The sequence below is a fragment of the Podarcis erhardii genome (assembly GCF_964252035.2).
Source record: "Podarcis erhardii genome assembly, chromosome: 7".
NCBI lineage: Eukaryota > Metazoa > Chordata > Lepidosauria > Squamata > Lacertidae > Podarcis > Podarcis erhardii.
This window is the reverse complement of record NC_138511.1, coordinates 30,876,727-30,898,354: the sequence shown is the minus strand read 5'-3', so window position 1 is coordinate 30,898,354 and position 21,628 is coordinate 30,876,727. Positions and strand designations below refer to the sequence as shown.

The window sequence follows — 21,628 nt, the reverse complement described above, 5'->3', positions numbered from 1 at the left end:
TGTGAGAGTTGGAGCAGAGCCCAGTTAGAATCAGCACCGGGGTTGCAAGCCAGCTGACGGGAACTCAACTGGCGGGAAGATGGTTTTCTCCCACAGGGGCTTCATCCTGAAACCAGGGGTGCTTTGTTCAAAGAACAAATCGGGTAGGTTGGAAATGACCTGGTCCTTCCTTCAAGCATTTCTACTGCATGCACTTTCTACAGCATACAGCAAAAGGTGTCACTGCATAGGTCTACTGTGCTATTTTAATGCCTCCCTTTGGAGAAAGGTCTTTATAAAACAGGTCTTAAATCCAAATGTGTTTGACTCATCAGGAAGCCAAGTTGGACTTCAAGCACATGTTGCTTATAGACAAGTTTAATAATTTGGTTTTAATTGTCAACGTATCACTGTAAGGCTGGGAAGAGATACTACTGGGTGGCATGTATGTTCATTAATCCTTTCATTTTGGAAAAACAACTCAGCTGCCTTATAATTGCTTTGGGTGCCTTGAACCTGTGTATCCTTTCACTGAAGCACTGGAATGCAACACGTTTCTCCCTGCTTTTGCTGAGAAAATGCATTGTTTAGAAAAGCAAGGAATTATTTAGAAAGCATTAGTTATTTTTTGAAACAGTGAATTTTACTTCTGAATCACAAAATGGCTAAGAATGCAAAAAGCAATGCTAAGTGAACATGAAGGAGGAAAAAATATTTCATCTTAGATAAAAAGTTTCATTCTGATTATTACTTTACATGAAACCTCTTATCCGCCTATATGTAAAAGGTCTCAGCTTTGTTGATACTTTAACCTTTTCTTCTGGACAAGCCTGATGTTAATGCTAGCCAATTTCAGATTTATTAGTGTGAAGATCAAAACTACACCCTTGCCTCAGGTCTTCATGGTCTGAAAATTTATCCAGCAGACTTGGAAAAGCACCGTTTCCAATTCAAGTCTTTGTACTAATAGTCATGTCTAAAAGTAGAGCAGGAATTAAAAGGAAAACAAGTTGCCCAGGGAAAGAATTAAGCTAGGGTGATGTAGGAGTCCATCCTATAAAAATTCAAGCATGTTCAATTGCATCAATATTTAAATGGATGGAAATGGTATATGGAAGCTTTTCTTCTTGTGTTAAAGATAATGGTTTAGCACAAACAGGGTGCAGTACTGCAGAGGAACCCAACTTGTTGTCTCCAGATGTTGCTGTACTACAACTCCCACCATCCCTGACTAGCCACGTTGATGGGACTGATGGGATTTGGAGTCCAACAGCACCTGAAGGGACATTGGCTGTCCTGCAGAGTTGAGCACTGGGTGCTTGCCTGTCGGATGAACTCAGAAAACTGTCACCTGAGATTTTAGGAAGACTGAACTTTATAGGAGGGACCACAGCTCAGGGGTAGAGCACATGCACTGTATCTGCAGGAGGTCTCAGGTTCAAGCTCTGGACCCCCCAGTTTCAAAACACAGGAAGCAGGTAGTAGAAAAGGCTTCTGCCTGAGACTCTAGAGAGTTGTTGCCAGTCAGAGTAGGCCGTACTGGACTAGATAGGTGAGAAGCAGGGCCTGGTAACTGACAGCTCCCTGTGTTCTTACTTAATGGCAGTAAACATTTGGAAATCAGGTTGTGACTCTGAACCAGTGTGCCACACTTTATATAAAGAACAACCCTTTCCTTTTCATAGGATGTATCTAAAATAGGGGGGGAAAAAAAAGTTTGAATTTTTACATATAAATTCTTCCATTTATTTTAAACTCATCCATTCTGAATGCAATAAACAACAAACTTACCTGCCCGATGGATATGTTTTGGTTATAGTTTACACTGCAGTTGTATTGTTTTATTGGTTTGGGTTTTTTTAGTGTGTTTTCTTTCTTTATTACTTTATCGGCTGCCAATCTTACACTATGTCAGTTTGCTTCTTTGAAGTGTATAATATGGTTTGACAGCTGTGAATTTTTTCTTTTCTTTTAATGGTATAAAGGGCGGGGGGAGAAAAGGCACTAATGAAGAAATAAAAAGAGAGAAGAACCCGAAAGGTACACTAAAATATAGTTTATCCAGTCCAGCAAATTTCACTTCCAATCTTTCCTCAAGGGAACTGGTAAAACCCTATATATTTGCTATGTGTTCTACTGCAAAATGATTCCCGTCCATATAATTTGTTTATTCCTATTATCATTACATTTATATCTTGCTTTTGCTTCAAGGACCTGAAGTGGTTTCCCCCCTTCCCCATTTTACCATTGCTACAATCCTGTGAGGTAGGTTAAGCTAAGAGGCAGTGGCCAGAACAACACAATAAAATTCATGGATGAGTGGGGATTTGAACCCTCATCTTCCATGTCCTAGTTCAACACTCTAACCACTACACCACGCTGTAGGTAATCCTATAGGTAACTGATCTCCCCTTCCCAATGTAAAATTCTATGAAACAGAACAAAGCTTTTATCTCTTTGCTTAGGTTTCTCTTGCAGGCGAGAATGGAACTGAAGAAAACAAGGAATGCAGCCATTTTTACTACATCTACATATAGTCTTGACATTTTAAATATTGATGCATTTATATAAATAGGGATCCCACTTTCTTCAAAGTGCTCCCTAGGCTGAGGCTCTTTGGAGTCTTCCATCCCCTTCAGTTATGTTGTCTTTATAAAGCAGCAACAGCTCTAGAACTTTTAAAGGGGGAAAATGGATAAGCATGGGGAGTTTTGTCTAAAACTGTGTGTACAACTGGAGAACTCCAAAGCACAAAATTCTGAACAGGGGAACTACTTCAATCATACCTCTGGAACAGGTGGTTGCCTGGGTTCCTCCCCCCAGACCCACTTTCAACTGTCAAGCTTGGCAAATATACCTAGACCTTCACAGAATTGAAAGGTGCATCACAAGTGAAAGCAGGATGGCACTCCCTAATGGAAACCTGTTATATTGGGAGACAGGTGGGAGGTTGAATCATGCTCCATTTTATCACCTAGACACAAGCAGCTGCCTAAAATCCTCAAAACCAGAAATATAAATGAAATTGTACCTGGCCATTTCCCACATAAGAGCAAAACTTGGAAACAATGAAAAGAAAAAGCTACAAGCAGTGACATGCAAACTTCAAAGAGAGGTTGCCATATTAATCAGTAGTAGCAAAAGCAGGTAAGAGACTAATCCATTTTTAATGGAATAATTTTCCATTGAGTAGAATCTAGCGCCACCACCTTGATTGGTATGCTACTTTGCTGCAATGGTGTTCAAAGTGGCTAACAATATACCAAATGAATAATACTAAATATATATATGAAAAAAGCAATCCTATTGGTCTTCAAGGTGCCACAACATCTTTGATGCTTTTACCAGTGAAGTGGATTATTTGCTCTTCATGAGTGGTATAGAAGAAAGGGAACATCCAGAGCTTCCCAAAAAAGACGTCTTCTGTTCCTTTTAAAATACTAAATTCACTGAGCAACAACATAACTTGCTAACTATAATTACAGACAGGTTCATTTTGTTTTCTCTGTGTTAAGATTGCTCAAGTGTAGGCAATTTGTCCCTGGGGAAGGGATTATCGGAGGAAGGTATTAGAAATGGAGATGGTCTCTTCTGACAATCTGAACACAAAGGGGACTGGAAGATAAGGGAGAAGGCATTCTTCTTTCAGATAATTAGGAACATGACAGCAGAAGACTTTAAAAGGTCAATACCTGCAGTCTGAATTGTGTCTGGAAACTGACTGGTGATAAATGCAGTTGTTTCAAGACTAGTGTAGTATGAGACCTCAGTCTTGGAAGGTATTCCGGCTGCTGCATTTCGGACCACCTGAAGTTTATGGAAAGTCTTCAAGAAAGTGTCACAGAGCATACTGCAGCAATTTAATCGAGAGGTCACCGTGGCATCTTCTTGACCATTCAGCAAGGCACACCTCCCACATCCAAATCTAGATCTGAGGGGTATAGCCTGCAGTCAAGGAACCCAAAGTCCAAATATGATGGTGGTACATGGCAGGGGAGAAAGGCCAGGTTCCTAGCATTTCAGGCAGCATGACTTAGTGCCATTCATTTCAATGGGTCTACTCTGAATAGAACAAGATGGGATAGACTAGTTCTACTCAATCCAGACCCTCGGTCTTGATACTGCTTGCCAATCTCAGAGGCTGATGCTGCATAGCTCTGTTGCCTTTTGTGCCTGATGAGGACTTTGGGGTATGAACATACCTTGTGGTTCCCAGTTTAAATCCAGGAGATCTCTGATAAGAACTTTGCATTTGGTACTCTGTGTGGTGTGTGTGTGTGTGTGTGTGTGTGTGCACATGTGCATCTGTGTTGGGGGCTATAGTCATAAAGGAAAAGTAGCAGGTAGGTAAAGGGCTCAGCACATTCCTCATGCTTGTTGCTTCTTCCAGTGCATCACACCCTCAGGATGCCACTCTGATTTCTTCCATGTTTTTAAACTGCTCTTCAGCCGATAAGTCTCCTAGGGAGGCTTACATAAAACCAAGGAAAGCACTAAAAATGTGTGTCAATAAACACAACAGCGCCAAGCAAGTCACTGCTACTGTGAAGAGCACCATGTCTATGAACTGTCATTGCTTTTAAGTTCAGCATGAAACTCACAGAGTTTCAGAGTTGGAAGGGTCCCAAAGGGTCATCTAATTCAACTCCCCCTGCAATGCATTTTGGAAAATGACCGTCCAAGCAGTATACTACACAAGGTAGTATTAAACACAAGACGGTACTTGTAGATGTTGCTAGACTGGTTTACGCTTGTCCCTGGAAATGGTGCCTTCCCCTGCCCAACACTGTGAGGAGGATGTAATGAACTAGGTATGGGGCTGTTTAAATGCACCACTGGCCTTGCCCCCAGTTCAAAAGGTCTTTTCAGGCAACACATCAGACTTTTTCTAAGTAACGAAGAAAACATTTTCCTAAACTCTCCTGCCATTTCCCCCACTACTCCTCCGTGCCTCTCCAAGGAATGTCTTATGACATCGCTTTAAAAGAACAAAACAAAAAACCCTCTTGTTATAATTAACAGAGGCAGGTTTGTCAACCTGAACATTTCGTCTGCTTGCGACGGCTGTCTGTTCCTTTCATGTTTCATGTCTGCAACAGGAAAGGGACAAAATGAATTAGAGCATGCACAAGGGTCAGAGAGGGAGTGGGTGAGAGAGAATATTTGTTGGGAGGAATAGGGGAATAATTCCTGAGCATACCTGATTTAGGTCGGGGGCTTCAGTGAGCAGAGGTGGCCCAGCTCTAGCATATTACTTATCTAGAAGCATTTCAGTCTGTTTTTTTGGCCTGGTCTTGGTTGGTCTAACAGAAGACCCACACCAGAAGGTGGACAGGGAAGTCCAGCTCTCTTAATCAGCAGTGTTCAACATCACCCATCATAGCATCCTTCTGGAGCTGTCTTGCTGGGATGGGACATCTAACTGCAGTGGTTTGAATTGTTCCTGAAGGGCCAATCTCAGAAGGCAGTGCTGGGAGACTACTGCTCCACCCATTGGTCTCTAACTTGTGGGTGACTGCAAGAGTCTCCTATGCTATTTGGCGTCAACATGAATCACTGGGTGAGGTTGTCCAGAGAGGAGGAGGATACTGTCAGTATGCTAGTGTCGCACAATTCTCTTTCCTTTCCATCTAAACCCAGGGTGGCTGAGGTTCTGACCCAGTACCTGAAATCAGCGATGAATTGGATGTAGGTGAGCAAACTGAAATTAATCCAGGTAAGACAGAGATGGGAGAAGAGCTGATCTAGGATTAAGTGCAGTGCCTAATTTGGATGGAGTTGCAACCCCACCCCAACCCAGTTAAGGATCAGGTTTGTAGCTTGGAAGAGCTGCCGTATGCCAAAGTGTGATGGTGGCCATGGAGACTTTTGAGTAATTTAGGCTAGTACCCTAGCTATGCCCTATTATTATGGACAAGACCTGGCAGCTGATCACACAAACCAAGATGGGGGGGGGGCTGGTTTTGAAAGAAGTCAACTTGTCTTCTTCATCGCAGTTCCTACATTGGAGGGAGTCAGCTTAGGCCAACCCTACAATTCTATGACGGCTTATTTTTCAACTTCCAATGAAAAACTTGTTATTTTCAGGGTGCTCTTGAGTTAAGCAATAATGGAATAACATTCTGAGATGTTTGTTGGTTATCTTTCATATGATGAGATTACTTTCCTGTTCTCTGTCTTCTTGAATAGGAGGAGGTTAAGAGGAGGTTAAGGGGTGATAAAGAGGAGGTTAAGGGGTGATATGATAGCCATGTTCAAATATATAAAAGGATGTCACATAGAGGAGGGAGAAAGGTTGTTTTCTGCTGCTCCAGAGAAGCGGACACGGAGCAATGGTTCCAAACTACAAGAAAGAAGATTCCACCTAAACATTAGGAAGAACTTCCTGACAGTAAGAGCTGTTCAACAGTGGAATTCGCTGCCAAGGAGTGTGGTGGAGTCTCCTTCTTTGGAGGTCTTTAAGCAGAGGCTTGACAACCATATGTCAGGAGTGCTCTGATGGTGTTTCCTGCTTGGCAGGGGGTTGGACTCGATGGCCCTTGTGGTCTCTTCCAACTCTATGATTCTATGAATATTTGGTCTGGGCTTTTTTGTAAAGCTCAGCAGTAGCAACCACCACAACCACTAAACAATGTGTTTTAATATTGTTGAAGGCCTCCTTGGGGAGTCCCTGAGGGAAAGAGAGACTGAAAACAAATATTTTACCTAATTAACTGCTTACTTTGTTGACATGGAATTCAATCTACTTAAAAAGCATTCCCACCCGCCATCCAGGTGAATATGTGAAAGTATTTCACAGCAGACAGAGAGAATTTGGTAACTGAGGAACTTAATGCCTGCTATTTACACTCTTATGAATGCTTTCCAAGGAGCAATGGTTAAAGAGAAATTGTGTTTGGACATGCTGCTATCATAACTATTTTTTGGAAGAATCACGTGCAAATGCACACTCTCTCTTTCTAGTCAAAACAAAACAAATTCCTTCCAGTAGCACCTTAAAGACCAACTAAGTCAGTTCTTGGTATGAGCTTTCGTGTGCATGCACACTTCTTCAGATACTTCTTCTCTTTCTAGTGTTAGAGCCTGCTCTGCTCCACCATGTTTGTGAAAGAGTGTGCAGGGTGGACCCACCACAGAATAAGTCAGAAACCGAGACAGAGACCATTTAGCAGACTTGATGGTTAAGATAAAGATGCAAATGAAACTGTCTCCTAATAAAAATGCCGTTGTTGTTATTGTTGGTGTTGTCCTTGCCTGTTCCCATTAAAATTCCATCACTGCTGCATGGCAACGTGAGGGTGATGAGCCAAGACTGAGCCAGCTTTGCTTATTACGAAATGTGAACAGAAACAAATCCTCTTTTCAGGCAAAACAGACAAAACTGTGAAATGTACTGTCACACTTATTTACCCATCAAATCCTTAAGAATTTCACAACCACACATTCTTATTAATCAAAGAAATGCCATGGGAAACCTATATTCAATGGTGTTGTTTTCCCCCTAAAGGTTAAGTAATACTGTACCTTTGCTGAGTAATTTCAAATGCACAGCACCACCAAATGAGCTACTATTAAGTTTCCCTCCCTCTGTAAGCTCAGAAACAGAGTGCAACATTACAAGAGCATCTGTGCATGATAAGAAGATTCGTCTCCAATGCAAATAAAACTCTAAATGCTTGTCAGGGTTGGTTGTAGCAACTGTTATACAAGTTTCTGAGTTACATCCTCAACTGAAAGCCAAACGTTTTCCAGCCAACTTGCTTTTTTCCCATGTTGATAAGCTGCAGTAACTAAATATTCCAGATGAGTAATTGCTCCTTAATGTTAACAGATCAACCATATGTAAGTTTGCACAGAAGCACTACTGAATTTAATGAGACTTACTCCCAATAGCACACAGGATCTGAGTGTAGTGCAGACACTTTTTCCCACAGGTGCCATCCAAAGGCAGTTCAGAAAAGGAATTAGAGAAGGGGAAGAGGGAGAACTAATCTTCGAGAGGGGCAGTAAATTTAGAGCAGAGGAATGGGGGCTGCTGGGTATACTTGCCCCAGGCCTTGGAATCATATCTAGGCCCTGATGGGGAAGATGGCATGATGCAGTAGACAGAGTACTTCACTTGGAATGCAGACACATGGGTTCAAATCCTATAAGACCCCAAAGCTCAATGGGTAATATTGGGCTCCCTCAATTTAACTATTTGAGGTAGTTCTGTTCAGATATTCAAGAAAATGTCTAATACATTCTACAGTCTGTGGGGTGGTGAAGCAATTCCCTCTAGGATGGAAAGTAGGATGGAAAACAAAACAAAACAAAACAGATTCAGTGGATATTTGGGGAAATTATACGAAACTGAAAACCAGAGACTTCTAATCAGAAGAGGTAATTGCATTTAACTACTGCTACCAGTTTTAACTTGTTACCGTATTTGCTTCTTTCTGTCGGTAAAGAATATACTCTAGGATAGGCTTCCCCAACCTGATGCCCTCAAAATGGTTTGGACTACAGGTCCCAATAACTCCAGCCAACATGGTCAAATGTTGGGGATGATGGGAGTTTTTGACCAGGTTGGGAAAGGCTGCTCTAGGAACAACTACCAAAAGGGCATAATTTAAAGTTGAAACTCACTGCTATTATCTGTTACAGCCTGCCTAATTTAAAGATGAATCATTCTCAAACAGAGGGAGAAGAAAAAGTACCAAACGATGAGCTGGAATGCAAAATCTGTTACCAGAGGTTTAACGTCCAGAGCCGCAAACCCAAAATCTTGGACTGCCTTCACAGAGTGTGTGCGAAATGCCTGACAAAAATCCTCCACGTGGGAGATGGCTCCCATTGCATTTGCTGCCCCTTCTGCCGCCACAAGACAGAGCTGCAGGAAGAGGAAGTGGAGGGCCTTCCTGACGACGCAAATATCATGTCCAAACTCATGACAAAAGACAAAACAGCATGGAGCTCGGACTGCAAAGAAGTTGTCTTGACGCCAAAGAACCTGGCTTCCTCCAGTCCTTCTCATGGGTCATCAAATTGTTTGGTGATTACCATCATGGAAGTACAGAGAGACTCCACAAGGACGCCAAGCCAGAACACCCTCTCGGATTACTACACAGATCACAGCCTTGACTCGGCATCTGTGAACTCTCACAGCCACCTGGATCAAGATCTTTTCTCTAAGCTCTGTAACCATGTCCCCAGAATACTGGTGTGGCTGCTTGGATTTTTCTATTTTGGTTCTTTGCCACTTGGAATCTATTTATTGGTGATTCAGAAAGTGACCCTTGGAATTGTCTGTGTCAGTCTCGTGCCATCCAGTCTAACTGTGTGTCTTGTGTATGGTTTCTGTCAATGCCTTTGCCAAGGAATGTGTGACTGTTCCTCTAGAAACTAACATTTTTTAAAACTGAATTTTGGATACTGGCACTACAGACCTTCAAATGTATAGGCTATTTAAAGCCTACTATGGATTTTTTCTTTTTTTAAAAAAAATATCAGTAGCCAAAAATAAGACATCTATATTTAGATGTTCCTAACATTTCATCCCACTCTCCCAACAGGTAGCCATACTTTAGTGTGACCAACGAACAAAACCCAGAGGGGTTAAGGGTTTTGACAGAGTTCTCCAGGGCAAAGTTGTAGGATCCCATAAGGGATACATCTGATAGAAGGCAAAATTCTTTATCTCACTAGAGGCTATTTAGCTTCCATCGCAATGTCCACAATCCTGACAGGGCCAAGCATCACTGAGAGGCCCCCAGGAGAATAGTGTCCCTCCCTACACCTCCTAGAGGTTGTGGAGGCAAAAGAGTATTCCACCCCCAGCACTTTTTCCACCCCAAAAGTCCAGCTTTTGAGGGAAAAGAGAGGAAGGTATTTCTTTTTTGCTTCCTCAGAGACTGGAGACTAAATTTGGCTTATGAAAGAGGGGGCAGCATTTGGAAGGAGAGATATGGCCTTGCTTCTTGTTCTGCTTTGACAAGGGCTTCAACAATGGAAAGGAAGCGGAGGAAGAGGAAAGTGAAGGAGAATAGCAGGACTGAGAAAGGACTGGCACTATCACGCTATCTCCCCTGCCAAACTAGATGATCCTGTAGCTAGGATGAAATAAAAATGCAAATCTGTTCTTGAACAGACTAGGTGAAATGGTATTGCCAATCTATTCTTCAACCTGTCTAGAATTTGTGTATTTTGAGACAGGGATGCCAAATCAAAAATGATGGAACTAGGGTATGTATACTTATATAAAAGGCTATGAAGCTGGGATGGTCTGAAATGAGATCTGTTTTATTGCATGGATTCTCCTGTTCTGGAATAATGTTCCTTTACTTTAAACAGAGATTTGGCAACTTTTCTGCTAGAACATACTGTTACATTTTTTAAGCCATTGTAATTACCGGTACAGGTCATGAATTATGCTTTATTTTCTGAGTGAAACTCTTGAGGAAAGCTTTCCTAATTAAGGCAATGTCAAGCTTTTGGTCTTTGGTACTAGCAGCCTGTTACTTATTTTATGTGAAAGTAACCTCCACTAAGATCGGTGGGCATGATTCAGCAGTTGGAGGGCAAGCTTTAGACCCAAGGTCCCAATGCTACCAGCAACTTAATCTGGCCCCCAGGAGCTGTGTACATCTGGAATGCCTCCTTCCTAAACCAGCAGCCTGTGAAGGGACCACGGGAGACTCTTAGCTGGGGACTCCAGACTAGGGTCTGCTGAAGCACACAGGTTTCTCCTGATGGAAATGCATGCAAGATCTGGGTGGGTGCAAGCTGCTGCTCAGGGCTGTCAACAGAAGTCAGCATGTTGCTGGCTTTATGGGAGAAAGACACAGCTAGCTGTGGCCTGGGGGCTTTGTAAAGGATGGGATAAGGAAACAGCAAACACCAGCACTGGGCCTCCTGAAACTGTGCACTTGTTATTTGGGCCGAACAGTTACTGTACTACCAAGTTTCTCTACCACTATCCCAGCCTCCTCAAAACCTCCAGGACAGGACCTGCTGGATCTATGACTTCCATAAGGCTCACAACCTCATTCATATCTACCATCCCAAGATGCTCCTTTCTCCACAGAACAGAGGTGCAGGTATGCTACTGGATTGACCAATGCCTGGCATATGTAAGGACTGCATTAGGCAATGTGGTATGTACTTGGTAGCAAATAGGCTTTTAGCCAAGAAATAATCATAGCCGGTCATTAAGTTAGAGACCACTATTTTGTCAAACAAATAATCTGCCCACTTTTAACTCTGGCCCTGCCCATAACTTGGAAGGCTGGCCGCAAAAAATGTGGCCCTTAGGCTTGTGTATATGCCAAATAAAATACCCCTAAGGATTTGGGGGCACTAATATAAGCAAAAACAAATGAGCCAGCCATGATCACAATAAAATAGCTTCCTCTTTCACACCTTGGATAAAAGCTAACTTTTTTAAAGGTTTTCCTGACTTCTCAGCTCAAGGCAGTTTAATATACTGCAAACATTAGAAAACAATAAAAACTCGACAGTTCTGCAGCAACAGATAATTTAATAAAACAGTGAAACCATAACAACACAGCAGCAAGAGCATAATGTTGTTTTTAGCTGGACTACTTCATGCTGTAAGCTGCCTTGTGCTGGTAGAGAAAGAAGGACCAAAGTCCCAATTGAATTTTAAATGTTCAAGAGGCTTCCAGCTGGTGCAGGCTGAACACCTGTAAGTGTAGCTGCCCAAAGGACAGGAGGAAGGAGAATGCTTTTCATCCTCTCTGCAAAAAGAGACACAAAGGGATCAAGTGAGCACTGCATGTGCTGGCACTCCAAAGCCTCAGGGCTCCTCCCAACTGTCTCATTTCCTGGAGCAAAGGCACACGAAGCCCAACCTGTCTGGCTTTGTGTTGGGAGAGGCAGTCTCTAAGCTGCCCACAAAAGGCTAGATTTAGAGCAGGACTGCCACAGTGAAATATGGGACTGATATGTCACAGGAACTGAACTTCATCCTATTACAAGTTGTACTTATGTGACTCAAATTCCCAGGGACTGGAATATTTGCTAGGGAGCCAACTATTTATTTAGTACACAGCTTTTCCACAGGACTAAATCATTTAGTTCCTTTATCTATACAGTATTGCTATGGCATCTGGGAACATGGGAAACTGCCTTACACCTAGCCATAATATTTGCCTCTGTAGCCCACTACTGTCTACTCTGGCAGCAGCTCTCCAGGGTTTCAGGCAGAGAATGCTCTTTCCCACCACCTGCTACTGACACCAGGAATTGAAGTAGAGATTTCCTTGCATGCAAAGCATGTGCAAAGCCAATGAACCATCTTATCATACTGCCACTTACCTGAAAGTAAGCCCCCCGTAACATTGTGGCATTTGCTTTTGCGTAAATTGTACAGGGGATTGGGTTGTAAATCACCAAAAATTAAGGTGTGGCTATCTCACAGCTGTGGATCTTCCTCCTCCCCTTCCTAAGCATAAACCTTTTCTGAAAGCATCACAGGGCCTTTATATGCAGTCTTGCTTTCAGACAGAGGGCCTTCTTGGTAGTGGCACCCGCCCTGTGGAATGCCCTCCCTTCAGATGTGAAAGAAATAAGCAGCTATCTTATCTTTAAAAGACATCTGAAGGCAGCCCTGTTTAGGGAAGTTTTTAATATTTAATGCTGTATTGTTTTTAACACTCGATTGGGAGCCGCCCAGAGTGGCTGGGGAAACTCAGCCAGATGGGCGGGGTATAAATAAAATATTATTATTATTATTATTATTATTATTATTAGGCCTGAGTTAAGTTTCCAGGTACTGTTCTTCTGCACTGCACATTACAACAACATCTTTGGCCTTGCTCACACACAATGTTAAGCCAGGGGAGGTAAACCTCCAGCTACCAGACCTAACAAGTCCCCCTGCCTGCCCCAGGCCTCCCCACTTAGCCTGCAGCATAGGTTGACTCAGACTATGCCATCTGTCCCACTCCCGATGCTAGACACAGGCAGGTAAACCTATGGAGCAAAACTGGGGCCAGAGTGGTAGTTGGGAAACAATGAGGGAGAAGACTGGAAAGAGGAGGAGTCAGAAGCCAAAGAGGTAACAGGGCTTAGTGAGAGAGTGTGTGGCAGAGAGAGGTCCATAATCAGATGCAGAAACTGAAGCAGGCGAGGAAGAAGAGGGAGGCCAAGAGGCAGAGATGAGTCAGGTTGGTAAAGAGTCATGGGTGTGTCCCCATCCTATTGAGAGAATATCCCCTCCCCCCCCCCCCATTTCCCAGAACCAGAAGAGGGCTGAAACAGCTGCAGGAGAGACAAGCTACACACAGGCACCATCTCCGATTGCTTGGGGAAAGCCCTCTCCAGGAAAAGACCTGGACTTAAGATGGCTGGGGGAAACCAGGGACTTTCAGTCTTGGCAACTGATTCGTGGGGTAAGACCTACCAGGGATGAGCTACTGTGCTCATTAGGCCTGACACTCAGCCAAATCTGGGAAGATTGTGGTTTTGCTAATAAAGAGTTGACCAACTTTGAACAGTGTGATTTACTGCCGACTCGCTCTGTGACATTTATTTAGGGAAACAGTCTCAATAACGTTGAAAGGCAGGGTATTAAACCAATTCTCCTTTTTCTTTAAACGAAATGATTCTGCAATTTATAATGCAGTTCATGCCTTTAATATTGGATGTGGGGCAAGTGTATTTTGTTCGGGATAGGCTGCAGCAGGATCAGCCACATCCTTAGGCATCCAGCAGATGAGTCTGCTGCGATGAACTCCATGAAGTATGATGGAGAGAAATATGTCCCAAGCAACTCCCCAAGCACTGCAAATGCCTGCCACTCCCTTCCACTCATCTACCACACCTCAGTAGATATTGTATCCCCATTATTCCCTTCACAGTTTTCATTGCAGCAAACACCAGATAGGACGTCAGCAGCAGCAACTGTCACCTGGTCCCAGGATGTCAGATCTTGTCCACTATAAACGAATGCCCAGAGTAATCGTACACAACACTGCACAAGCGGATTGGGCCTTCACTGTTTTTCTCAAAAATAAATACTTAACTGGAGACACTTAGGAGTTGCAACAGCTCATCCATATTTATGAAGAATTACAGTATTTTGATTAGTGGAAAGCTACCCTCAGCTAGCATTTTTCTTCTAAGACTAAAAAAAGAGAGAAACAAAAATTAGGCCAACTGCCAATTTCACTCCAGGGTGCTTGCTTTTAATCAAATATTTATCTTAAGGCTGGCTAGAAGAAAGAGAATGCAAAACAAGCCTGTGAAACCAAAAGGGCAAAAGTGCCTCAGCTTGACGCAGTTTGATGCTAAAAGGTTATGATGTTTATCATTACAGTAATTGTTCCAGAAAAATTAAACTGACATTCTTTTACAACAACATCTACAGTACAAAATAACTGTTGTAGTTCTAATATGAAAACCTATAATTATTATTCCAATGCCACTTAAAAGCTGGTAACTGAAAAGACATATTTATATCTATATTTTCTGTGTGAAAGGGATTTAAGATACATGCTCTAAAAATACTTCCCAAATGAGCCTCCTACTGGCAAATACACACATGGAAAGTATCTGTATAATTGTTGATACAATTAATTCTGAGCAGAACTGAAGCCCTGAAGAGAATTTAAACCAAACAGGTCATTCCCTGAAGGGTTTGGCTAGCAAATTATCACAAAACTGCTAATCATCCCTCAAATTACATGAGTTCAGGCCATTTTTAATGTTTTAGTAAGGAGGTTACTGGGGGAAAGCAACCTGAAAGGGCAAACTGTCTCTTCAACTTGTTTGTGTGATTCCCATAAGCATCTGGTTGGTCACGGTGGGAAGCCTAATGCAGGGTGAGTCTTTGGCCTGGTCCAGCAGGGCTCCTGATAAGGCAGAAGTGCTGCCGTTGGGTGGGTGGCTCTTAAGTCCAGAAATTATGTGGATGACCTGTTCAGGGAAGGGTTGCACTTTGATCTGAAGGAACAGGTTCAGTATGGTAGTGCTCCAGGATTCCAGCCCGTCATTTGAGTCCCAAGTGGCTCATGGCTGGAGTGTGCTTATGCCCAGTTTAGGCCTGCTTGTTAGCTACTGCCATTCTGGGGCAAGGATAGACTGGCCAGAGTTGTTTGTGCTCTAGTGGCCTCCTGCCTGCAACATACCCTACGCGGAGCTCCTTTTCACATCCCTCTTTACTGCAGAACTTTACAAAAAAGGCTAAAGAATCAGGGACAAAACACCCGGTAAAAGCAAAAATGAAACAAACCCCATTCTAACAGCATTTTACAGCTTTGTAGGTCAGATACATTTTCCCAGCACATCCTGTTACTGCAGAAATCCATGGCATGCATTAGCTAGAAGCAAAACTGAATGAAATAGCGGCTGTTGCAGCACTTTGAACCAAGCCACTTATCTGTGACTGCAGTTCTAAAAAAAATTGCAATATATAACAGAAGAACTGTAGTGTGCTATAGATATATTGTCTGCAAACTCTACTCACCTTCACTTTCTCTTCTAACATCCCTAGGCGCATGTTTCCTTCTACTATTTTGTTGAGAACACCATCCTGCTGTCTTTCCAAGCAACTGGTCTGGAGGAAAAAGGAGAGGGGAAGGTGAGCTGGCAAAAGATTTTGCTGTTCTGAAATGTATTCTACTGATATATTTATGTATATATCAATTACATTTCTGGACTGCCCTTTATCCCATAGCATCCCAGGGAAGTGAACACAAGATAAAATAATTAAATAATTAAAAGGATTACATTAAAACAGTTTGGCAACAAGCACCAGAATAACCATGCCCATTCACAGCCCCGCCCCCCCTCAAATGTTTCCCATCACTTGCTACCAGAGAGCCTTTCAGCTGAAGATGCTGGGATTGAGCCAGTCATCATTGGCAGGCAAAGCAGCTGCTCTACCACATAACTGTGGCCCCTCCCTACTACTGCCCCAGCTGAAAAACACTGTTCAGGAGGCATGTGAGCCTTAAAAGAAATGTTCAAAATGTTTTGTGCCAGACTAACTAGTAGAAACTACAGAAATCATATGAACGCCACATGCAGGAAAAATGCATTACAGAATGAACACTTATCAGTTCTGGAAAAAACCACACACACTGAAATGCTGACCAGTTTTCCAAAATCAACCACTTTAGCAACAGATTTCAATCGCAGTAATTATCTGAACAACCAAAAAGAGCTATTGCCTACAGATCTCTCATTATTGTTCAGTGAATTAATGGAAACATTCTACCTTCAGTTCACTGGTTTCAAAAGAATCATTTATTTATCATGCTGAGGGAAGTCTAAATGCCAACGAACCACATCTGTGACTGCATTTTGCACAAAGGTCTCCTGTACTATTTTAACCTTACATAAAACCTATGAAATGAATAAATAATAAAAATGGAAAACTGAGAAAAACAGGACAGGAGGCACAGAAACATCAAATTTCTTGACCGCTCTTGTCATGAACCCATAGGTGAAGGGGATAATATGTAATGGATTGTTTCAAATATAAATGATTTTTTCCAAACCAGGTGGTGGACCATCAATTGCTACAGTTTGCATTCCTCTCCTTGCTTCTCATCAATTATCTTTTTAAAAGGCATTTTTAAATAAACACACATTTCTCAGTCTAAAATTGTGAGTTCATAGGGTCTGTTTGTAAAGCACCTAGTGGTAGGCACTATAGATACAAAAAATATTATTTAGATCCAAGCAGGCAAATGGAACTACTGCATGCATGCCAGAAGTATCAGCTTAATTTCAATTATATGACTGTATGTTTGTGTGCCCCCTCCCCTCCCCCCAATGCTCATGAGGCCTCAGTTCACCTATGACATTAAAGTGTGTTTTACACCTTTTCTGACTTCCTTGGCGATGGCTATGGGAAGCAAGGTGGTTTACATATCTTTCTTGGCATATCAATGGAGGTCAAGTGGTTATTCAAGTCTAGACCAGCAACTTTTACGGTAAAGACATTTCACCTTCCTGATTGGCAGGGCAATCCAAATGCCTTCTGTGCTGGGTCAATCAGGATTGGGCAGATGTGTCCCTCCACCCAGCCCTTATGGCCTCTGCCAGCCTCCCCTATGCAGTGATCCCACTTTCAGCCACTGAACAGGCTGGCAGGCAGAGGTGTCATTGCCGGAATCAGCAGCAGCCAGTGATAAGATCCAAAATGGGGCATTTGAGGCTGGGGTATTATCTGAGCCAGCCTGAGATCCAATGGATCTGGAGCCAGTCTCTCTGCAATCATTGATGGGTATTAGGCCCAACCACTGCACCAGCTCCAGGCTAGCGCTGCCATCTGCCTGCCTCACCTGCCCTCCCTGACTGGCATGTTCAGTAGATCTGTGAATGTGGCAGTGGTCCTGCCACTCCCAGCTTCCACCAGGCAGAAGCTGGGATTAGGATTTCATCCTAAAACTAAACACTCTGTGGTCTGCACTCCAATGACACTCAAGTTTGGCACCTGTCAATTTCAGGAAAATACTATGCAAAATTAGTCGGCTGCAATTCTCTGATAACCCCAAAATAAACACTTATACAAAGAATAAGTGCCACCAAGTTGAATGGTGCTTACTCCCAGGTTCAACTCTGCATAAGGTTATAGCCCTGTGTATTTCAGCCTTTAGTGCTCCAAACACTGTCCCATTCATGATATAAACAAGGTTTTGAATTCCTTATGGTTATTTCATTTAACCAGAAGGGGCCACATATAGACAAAGGGGTTTTTTAAAAAAAAAAATTACCAAGTTTAAAAGACGATTACGTTCTTGAGTCATATTTTCTGTCAAGTTGACCAGGTCTGCTAGAATCCGGCGTGCTGCCATCTCCTCTTCCACTGCCTCTTCCAGCTGCTGCTTCAGAAGACCTATTTTCTTCTGTGATCGTCTACAAGTTATTTTTGTAAGGTAGAAAGAGTCTTTAGGAAGCAATTTAGGATCACTTAATATTATGATTCAACTCTGGTGCAATTCCACACCCACAATGACTTCAACTGAAATATACCAGCTTAAGCAATCACTTAAAATGCATCCAATTATATTTTTAGATATTTAACAAATGAGGTTATACCACTTGCAGAAAATCTGAATTATTATTATTACACATGACTGTTGTTTCAGTAACTCTGTGAGCTAGTGTTTGATTGCACACAGAGCATCTAGCTCAAAGAGCTACTGAACTAATAGTCATGTGTAACAAATTCATGAGTTTTAGCCCAGGACAATTTAGGCTATAACTGTGGGGGTCTGGCTCCTTCAGGCCCATTCTTTGAAATAATAGCTTCAAAGCACACTGCTCAGTCTCACGAAACCAGTTTTAAAATAAACTATGGTTTAACCTTAAGTTTGAATCAGGTGGGTTTGATGGTGGTTTTCAAACCACCTCAATTATGAGGACTAACCCTCTTATTTCTTATTTAAAACAACAGCTGAGATTTATTTTAAGGAACATTGCATTCATCTATACAAAGCTTATTCCTTGTTTTTCACATTTTGAAAAATTTAAATTAAAAAACAAACAAAGCAATATTCTGCTGTCCAATGCAGGCCAGCCATTTGTTTTTTGTGCAGTCAGGCTACTGAATGTTCTTGTGCTTAGGAGGAAAAAAACTAACCAAAAGGAGCACAGAAGAAAACAGGCAAACCTCTTTGTCTTCTGTGTCTTTTCCAGCTCAACTTCGAGGACTGTCTTTTCAGCTGCTAGTCCATTTTTCTCTAGAAGGAGGGCTTTTTTTTCTGCTTGCAGAGATGTCATTTTCGCCATTAGCTGCTCTGACTCAATCTCTCTCTTTTCTTCCTGTTTGCAACTGACTACAGAAAACAATAATGAAAACCAGGCATCAAATAAAAGTACTATTTCCTTTTTAGAAATGAAAAATGAGAACTAACAGATCAGTGGAAAACAGCAATTACAACAAAATTATTCAATGAAAAGATTCTGTTCCAGTCTGAACAACATCCCCAAAGAACCACCTTTATGTGGTATGAAGAACTAACTGTACACTGAGCTTTGGCCACAACCCAGACAGGATTCAGTCAGATCAAGGACCAAAGCAGATGCCAAGTTAAATGTACATTTGCATTTAGAGCAAGTTTTTATCAATGTAAATATGCATCAAAAGGGGGAGCGAAGGCTGATAAATTATCAAATTGCAGCAAGTGTCAAGGCAGGAATTTAACCCTTTTCTTTCCTGCATCTATGGGAGATAACCTCCCAATACAAACAACGTCTTCCAAGAAGGATTTCCTCAGGACCCTAGCATGGAAAGAGTAAGGTCTCCCTACCACACTTTATATGATCCTGAAAACTACCATGCTCTGATGCTATTCACATACTTTAAAACTTGTACAGTAAAGGCAAAGGAACATTTAACTTCATATCCAGTTTGGCATTGAGGTTGCAATCCTATACCTACTTACCTGGGAGCAAACCCCATTTAACTCAATGGGACTTACTCCTAAGCATAGATGCCTAGGCTTGTGCTGTAATTTGAGACATACACCCAGCAATTTCTGCTGCTTGACCACAATACCAACATGGCCACTTCTTCATGCTTAAGGGGGGCATCACATTTACAGTTGTAGTGTGCTCATTTTAAAAAGTACTGTGAATGCATACAGGGCAAAGGAGTCACAGTACAGATGAAATGGTGGCCACACACTAGGATTGGGACCAAAGGCAAAGTATATGGAAACATAACACCAACACATGAATTCCTCCCCTCTCCTTGCAACTGGACAGCATTTCCACCAATGCCTTGTTCTAAAGCAAACGGAAGATGAACGACATATTGATCTAAAAAACTTAGTGGCATTATGTGCTTGCACCACTATTTTCAAATGTAGATGTGACATGGCAACTCTCCTAATGACTTTTTAAAAAAGCAGGAGGGACTACAATGTTCCTCCCTTCCCATGGTGAGCTCACCCTTCCTGACAAGGGGAAGGACCACAGTTCAGTGGCAGGTGGGCAGGGGAATTGCAGTGTATGGCACAGTGGCAGCTATGCCATATGACATCACACCAGTGCAGTAGTAGAGCACATTCTTTAGATACAAAAGGTTCCAGAATCAGCCCCAGACATCGGCAGGTGGGGCTGGGAAAGAAACCTTGGAAATTAGCTGCTAGCCAAAGTACAGCAAACAATACTGGGGAAGATGGACCAGCTTACCCAGTATAAAGGCAGCTCTCTATGTTCCTGACTTGAGGCTGAAGGACGTTCACCATAGCTGAGGCTAACCCAGTTATTCCAGGTTTGATCAGAGTCTGAAGCTAGTAAAAAGTGTCTTTAACTTCAACCTTCGTTACATTGTGCCTCAAGTTGTATCAACTGACTACAAATAAACTTAAAACTGGCACAAATAAATTGGAAAAGCAAAAGCAAGTAAATATAAATAGCTACAACCATGCATGGAATCCTCCAAGAGGTGTTTCCTCTGATATTTGCACTTATCAGACTCCCTACCTTTTGAATTTATTGACCAAAGCCACATGCTCCTCCACTGTGATGTGATCTCCCACACTGGCTTTCAGCTGTTTGTAGGCGGAGCGCAGTTCTTCCAGCTGCTTCTGACACTCGCTCAACTCCTCTTCTTGGCTCTGTCTCTTGGCTTCCAAAGTCATCAGCTGTTTTGTTAATTTAGAAGCTTCAAAAGAGAAAACAAAACATTTGAGGTAAAGTCAGAAGCTGCCTTAGGAAATGAGAACAGAGTGTATACAGTTATTCACTTCTGACATTTTTAGTTCATCATGAAGCCTTCTCAGCTTGGTTCAGTGAGTTAATCTGAAGTATTATAATTAGTTATAAATGGTACTTTTCACAAGTTCTGAATGTCAATGGAGATTAGTTAAGCATATGAAAGATGTGTCAAATGGAAAGCTCACTGAAGCACTAAAGTCTCCAACAGACTACATAACTCTCTGAAGGGCTAGTTCCTGTGACCAAATTCCTTTTAATGACAATCCTCTGTAAATCCTCTGTAAATTAATACAAATCTAAGTTTGATGCCATGTAATGTACTCTGATGCTGTGACCAGTGACCAGCTATCATTTTACCACATCTGAGACTAAAAAGAATAAAAAGTTAAGTAATTAATAGTTAAGCATTGTAATATTACCGACTGTAACAAATGCTCCAGCTCAGGTTCTATGATAGTTACTGATTAGTAACATTATCATTCTAAAAAGGCTTATGAAGTGCTTTATTTGGTGCTAATGCTAGCTTACACTTCTGCCCATTCTCAATAAGCAAACATCTCGGATTAACATAGTAGCCAAAAACAGTTCTCAAGGTATTTTACCTTCTTGTACATGTTGGCTGAGGTTGTCTTTTGCTTTTGCTTGTTGTATTTTAAGCTGTTCCATCAATACTGTATTTTCTTCTAATACTAGCTTGGCCTGGCTTTGCAGACACTGCCTGTAAATAATGATCAACTTGAAAGTGAAATGCCATTCAAACTTTTGCAAAAGTTTGAATAACTAGAAAAATAAACACACATGGTCTGTTAGGCCAGGGCTTCCCATGGATGTCCTACATAGACATCCAAAAATGAGCCTACATCACTCTCACTTTGTGTTTGTAACACCAGCACCAGCAACTGTGTTTGCTGAGTAAAGTGTGGAGCTTCCTGTTTCATATTCATGAAGTTTGTCTTCTGCTATAGAGTTA

At 42.0% G+C, this 21,628-nt stretch overlaps 1 protein-coding gene and 1 pseudogene across 5 annotated transcripts in view; one reads left to right on the top strand and one right to left on the bottom strand.

Annotated features, from left to right (window-relative positions):
• The window catches only part of CEP89 (centrosomal protein 89), a 53,896-nt gene that overhangs the window by 13,121 nt on the left and 19,147 nt on the right, over positions 1-21,628 (bottom strand). The window contains exons 13-17 of the mRNA XM_081871532.1: positions 21,261-21,372; positions 20,425-20,605; positions 18,605-18,766; positions 17,706-17,847; positions 15,449-15,538 (exon numbers count right to left, since the gene is read on the bottom strand). Of these exons, the coding sequence (XP_081727658.1) occupies positions 15,449-15,538; positions 17,706-17,847; positions 18,605-18,766; positions 20,425-20,605; positions 21,261-21,372 (687 nt within the window). The remainder of the gene's footprint in view (positions 1-15,448; positions 15,539-17,705; positions 17,848-18,604; positions 18,767-20,424; positions 20,606-21,260; positions 21,373-21,628) is intronic.
• On the top strand, positions 6-11,556 carry LOC309346965 (E3 ubiquitin-protein ligase RNF182 pseudogene; annotated as a pseudogene). Of its 4 annotated transcripts, none has more exons than XR_014161689.1 (3): positions 6-143; positions 5,620-5,695; positions 8,626-11,556. The product of XR_014161689.1 is annotated as an E3 ubiquitin-protein ligase RNF182 pseudogene (transcript). The 4 variants fall into 4 exon arrangements; XR_014161690.1 differs by lacking the exon at positions 6-143 and adding an exon at positions 1,693-2,928 and having other exon boundaries at positions 3,530-5,695; XR_014161688.1 differs by lacking the exon at positions 5,620-5,695.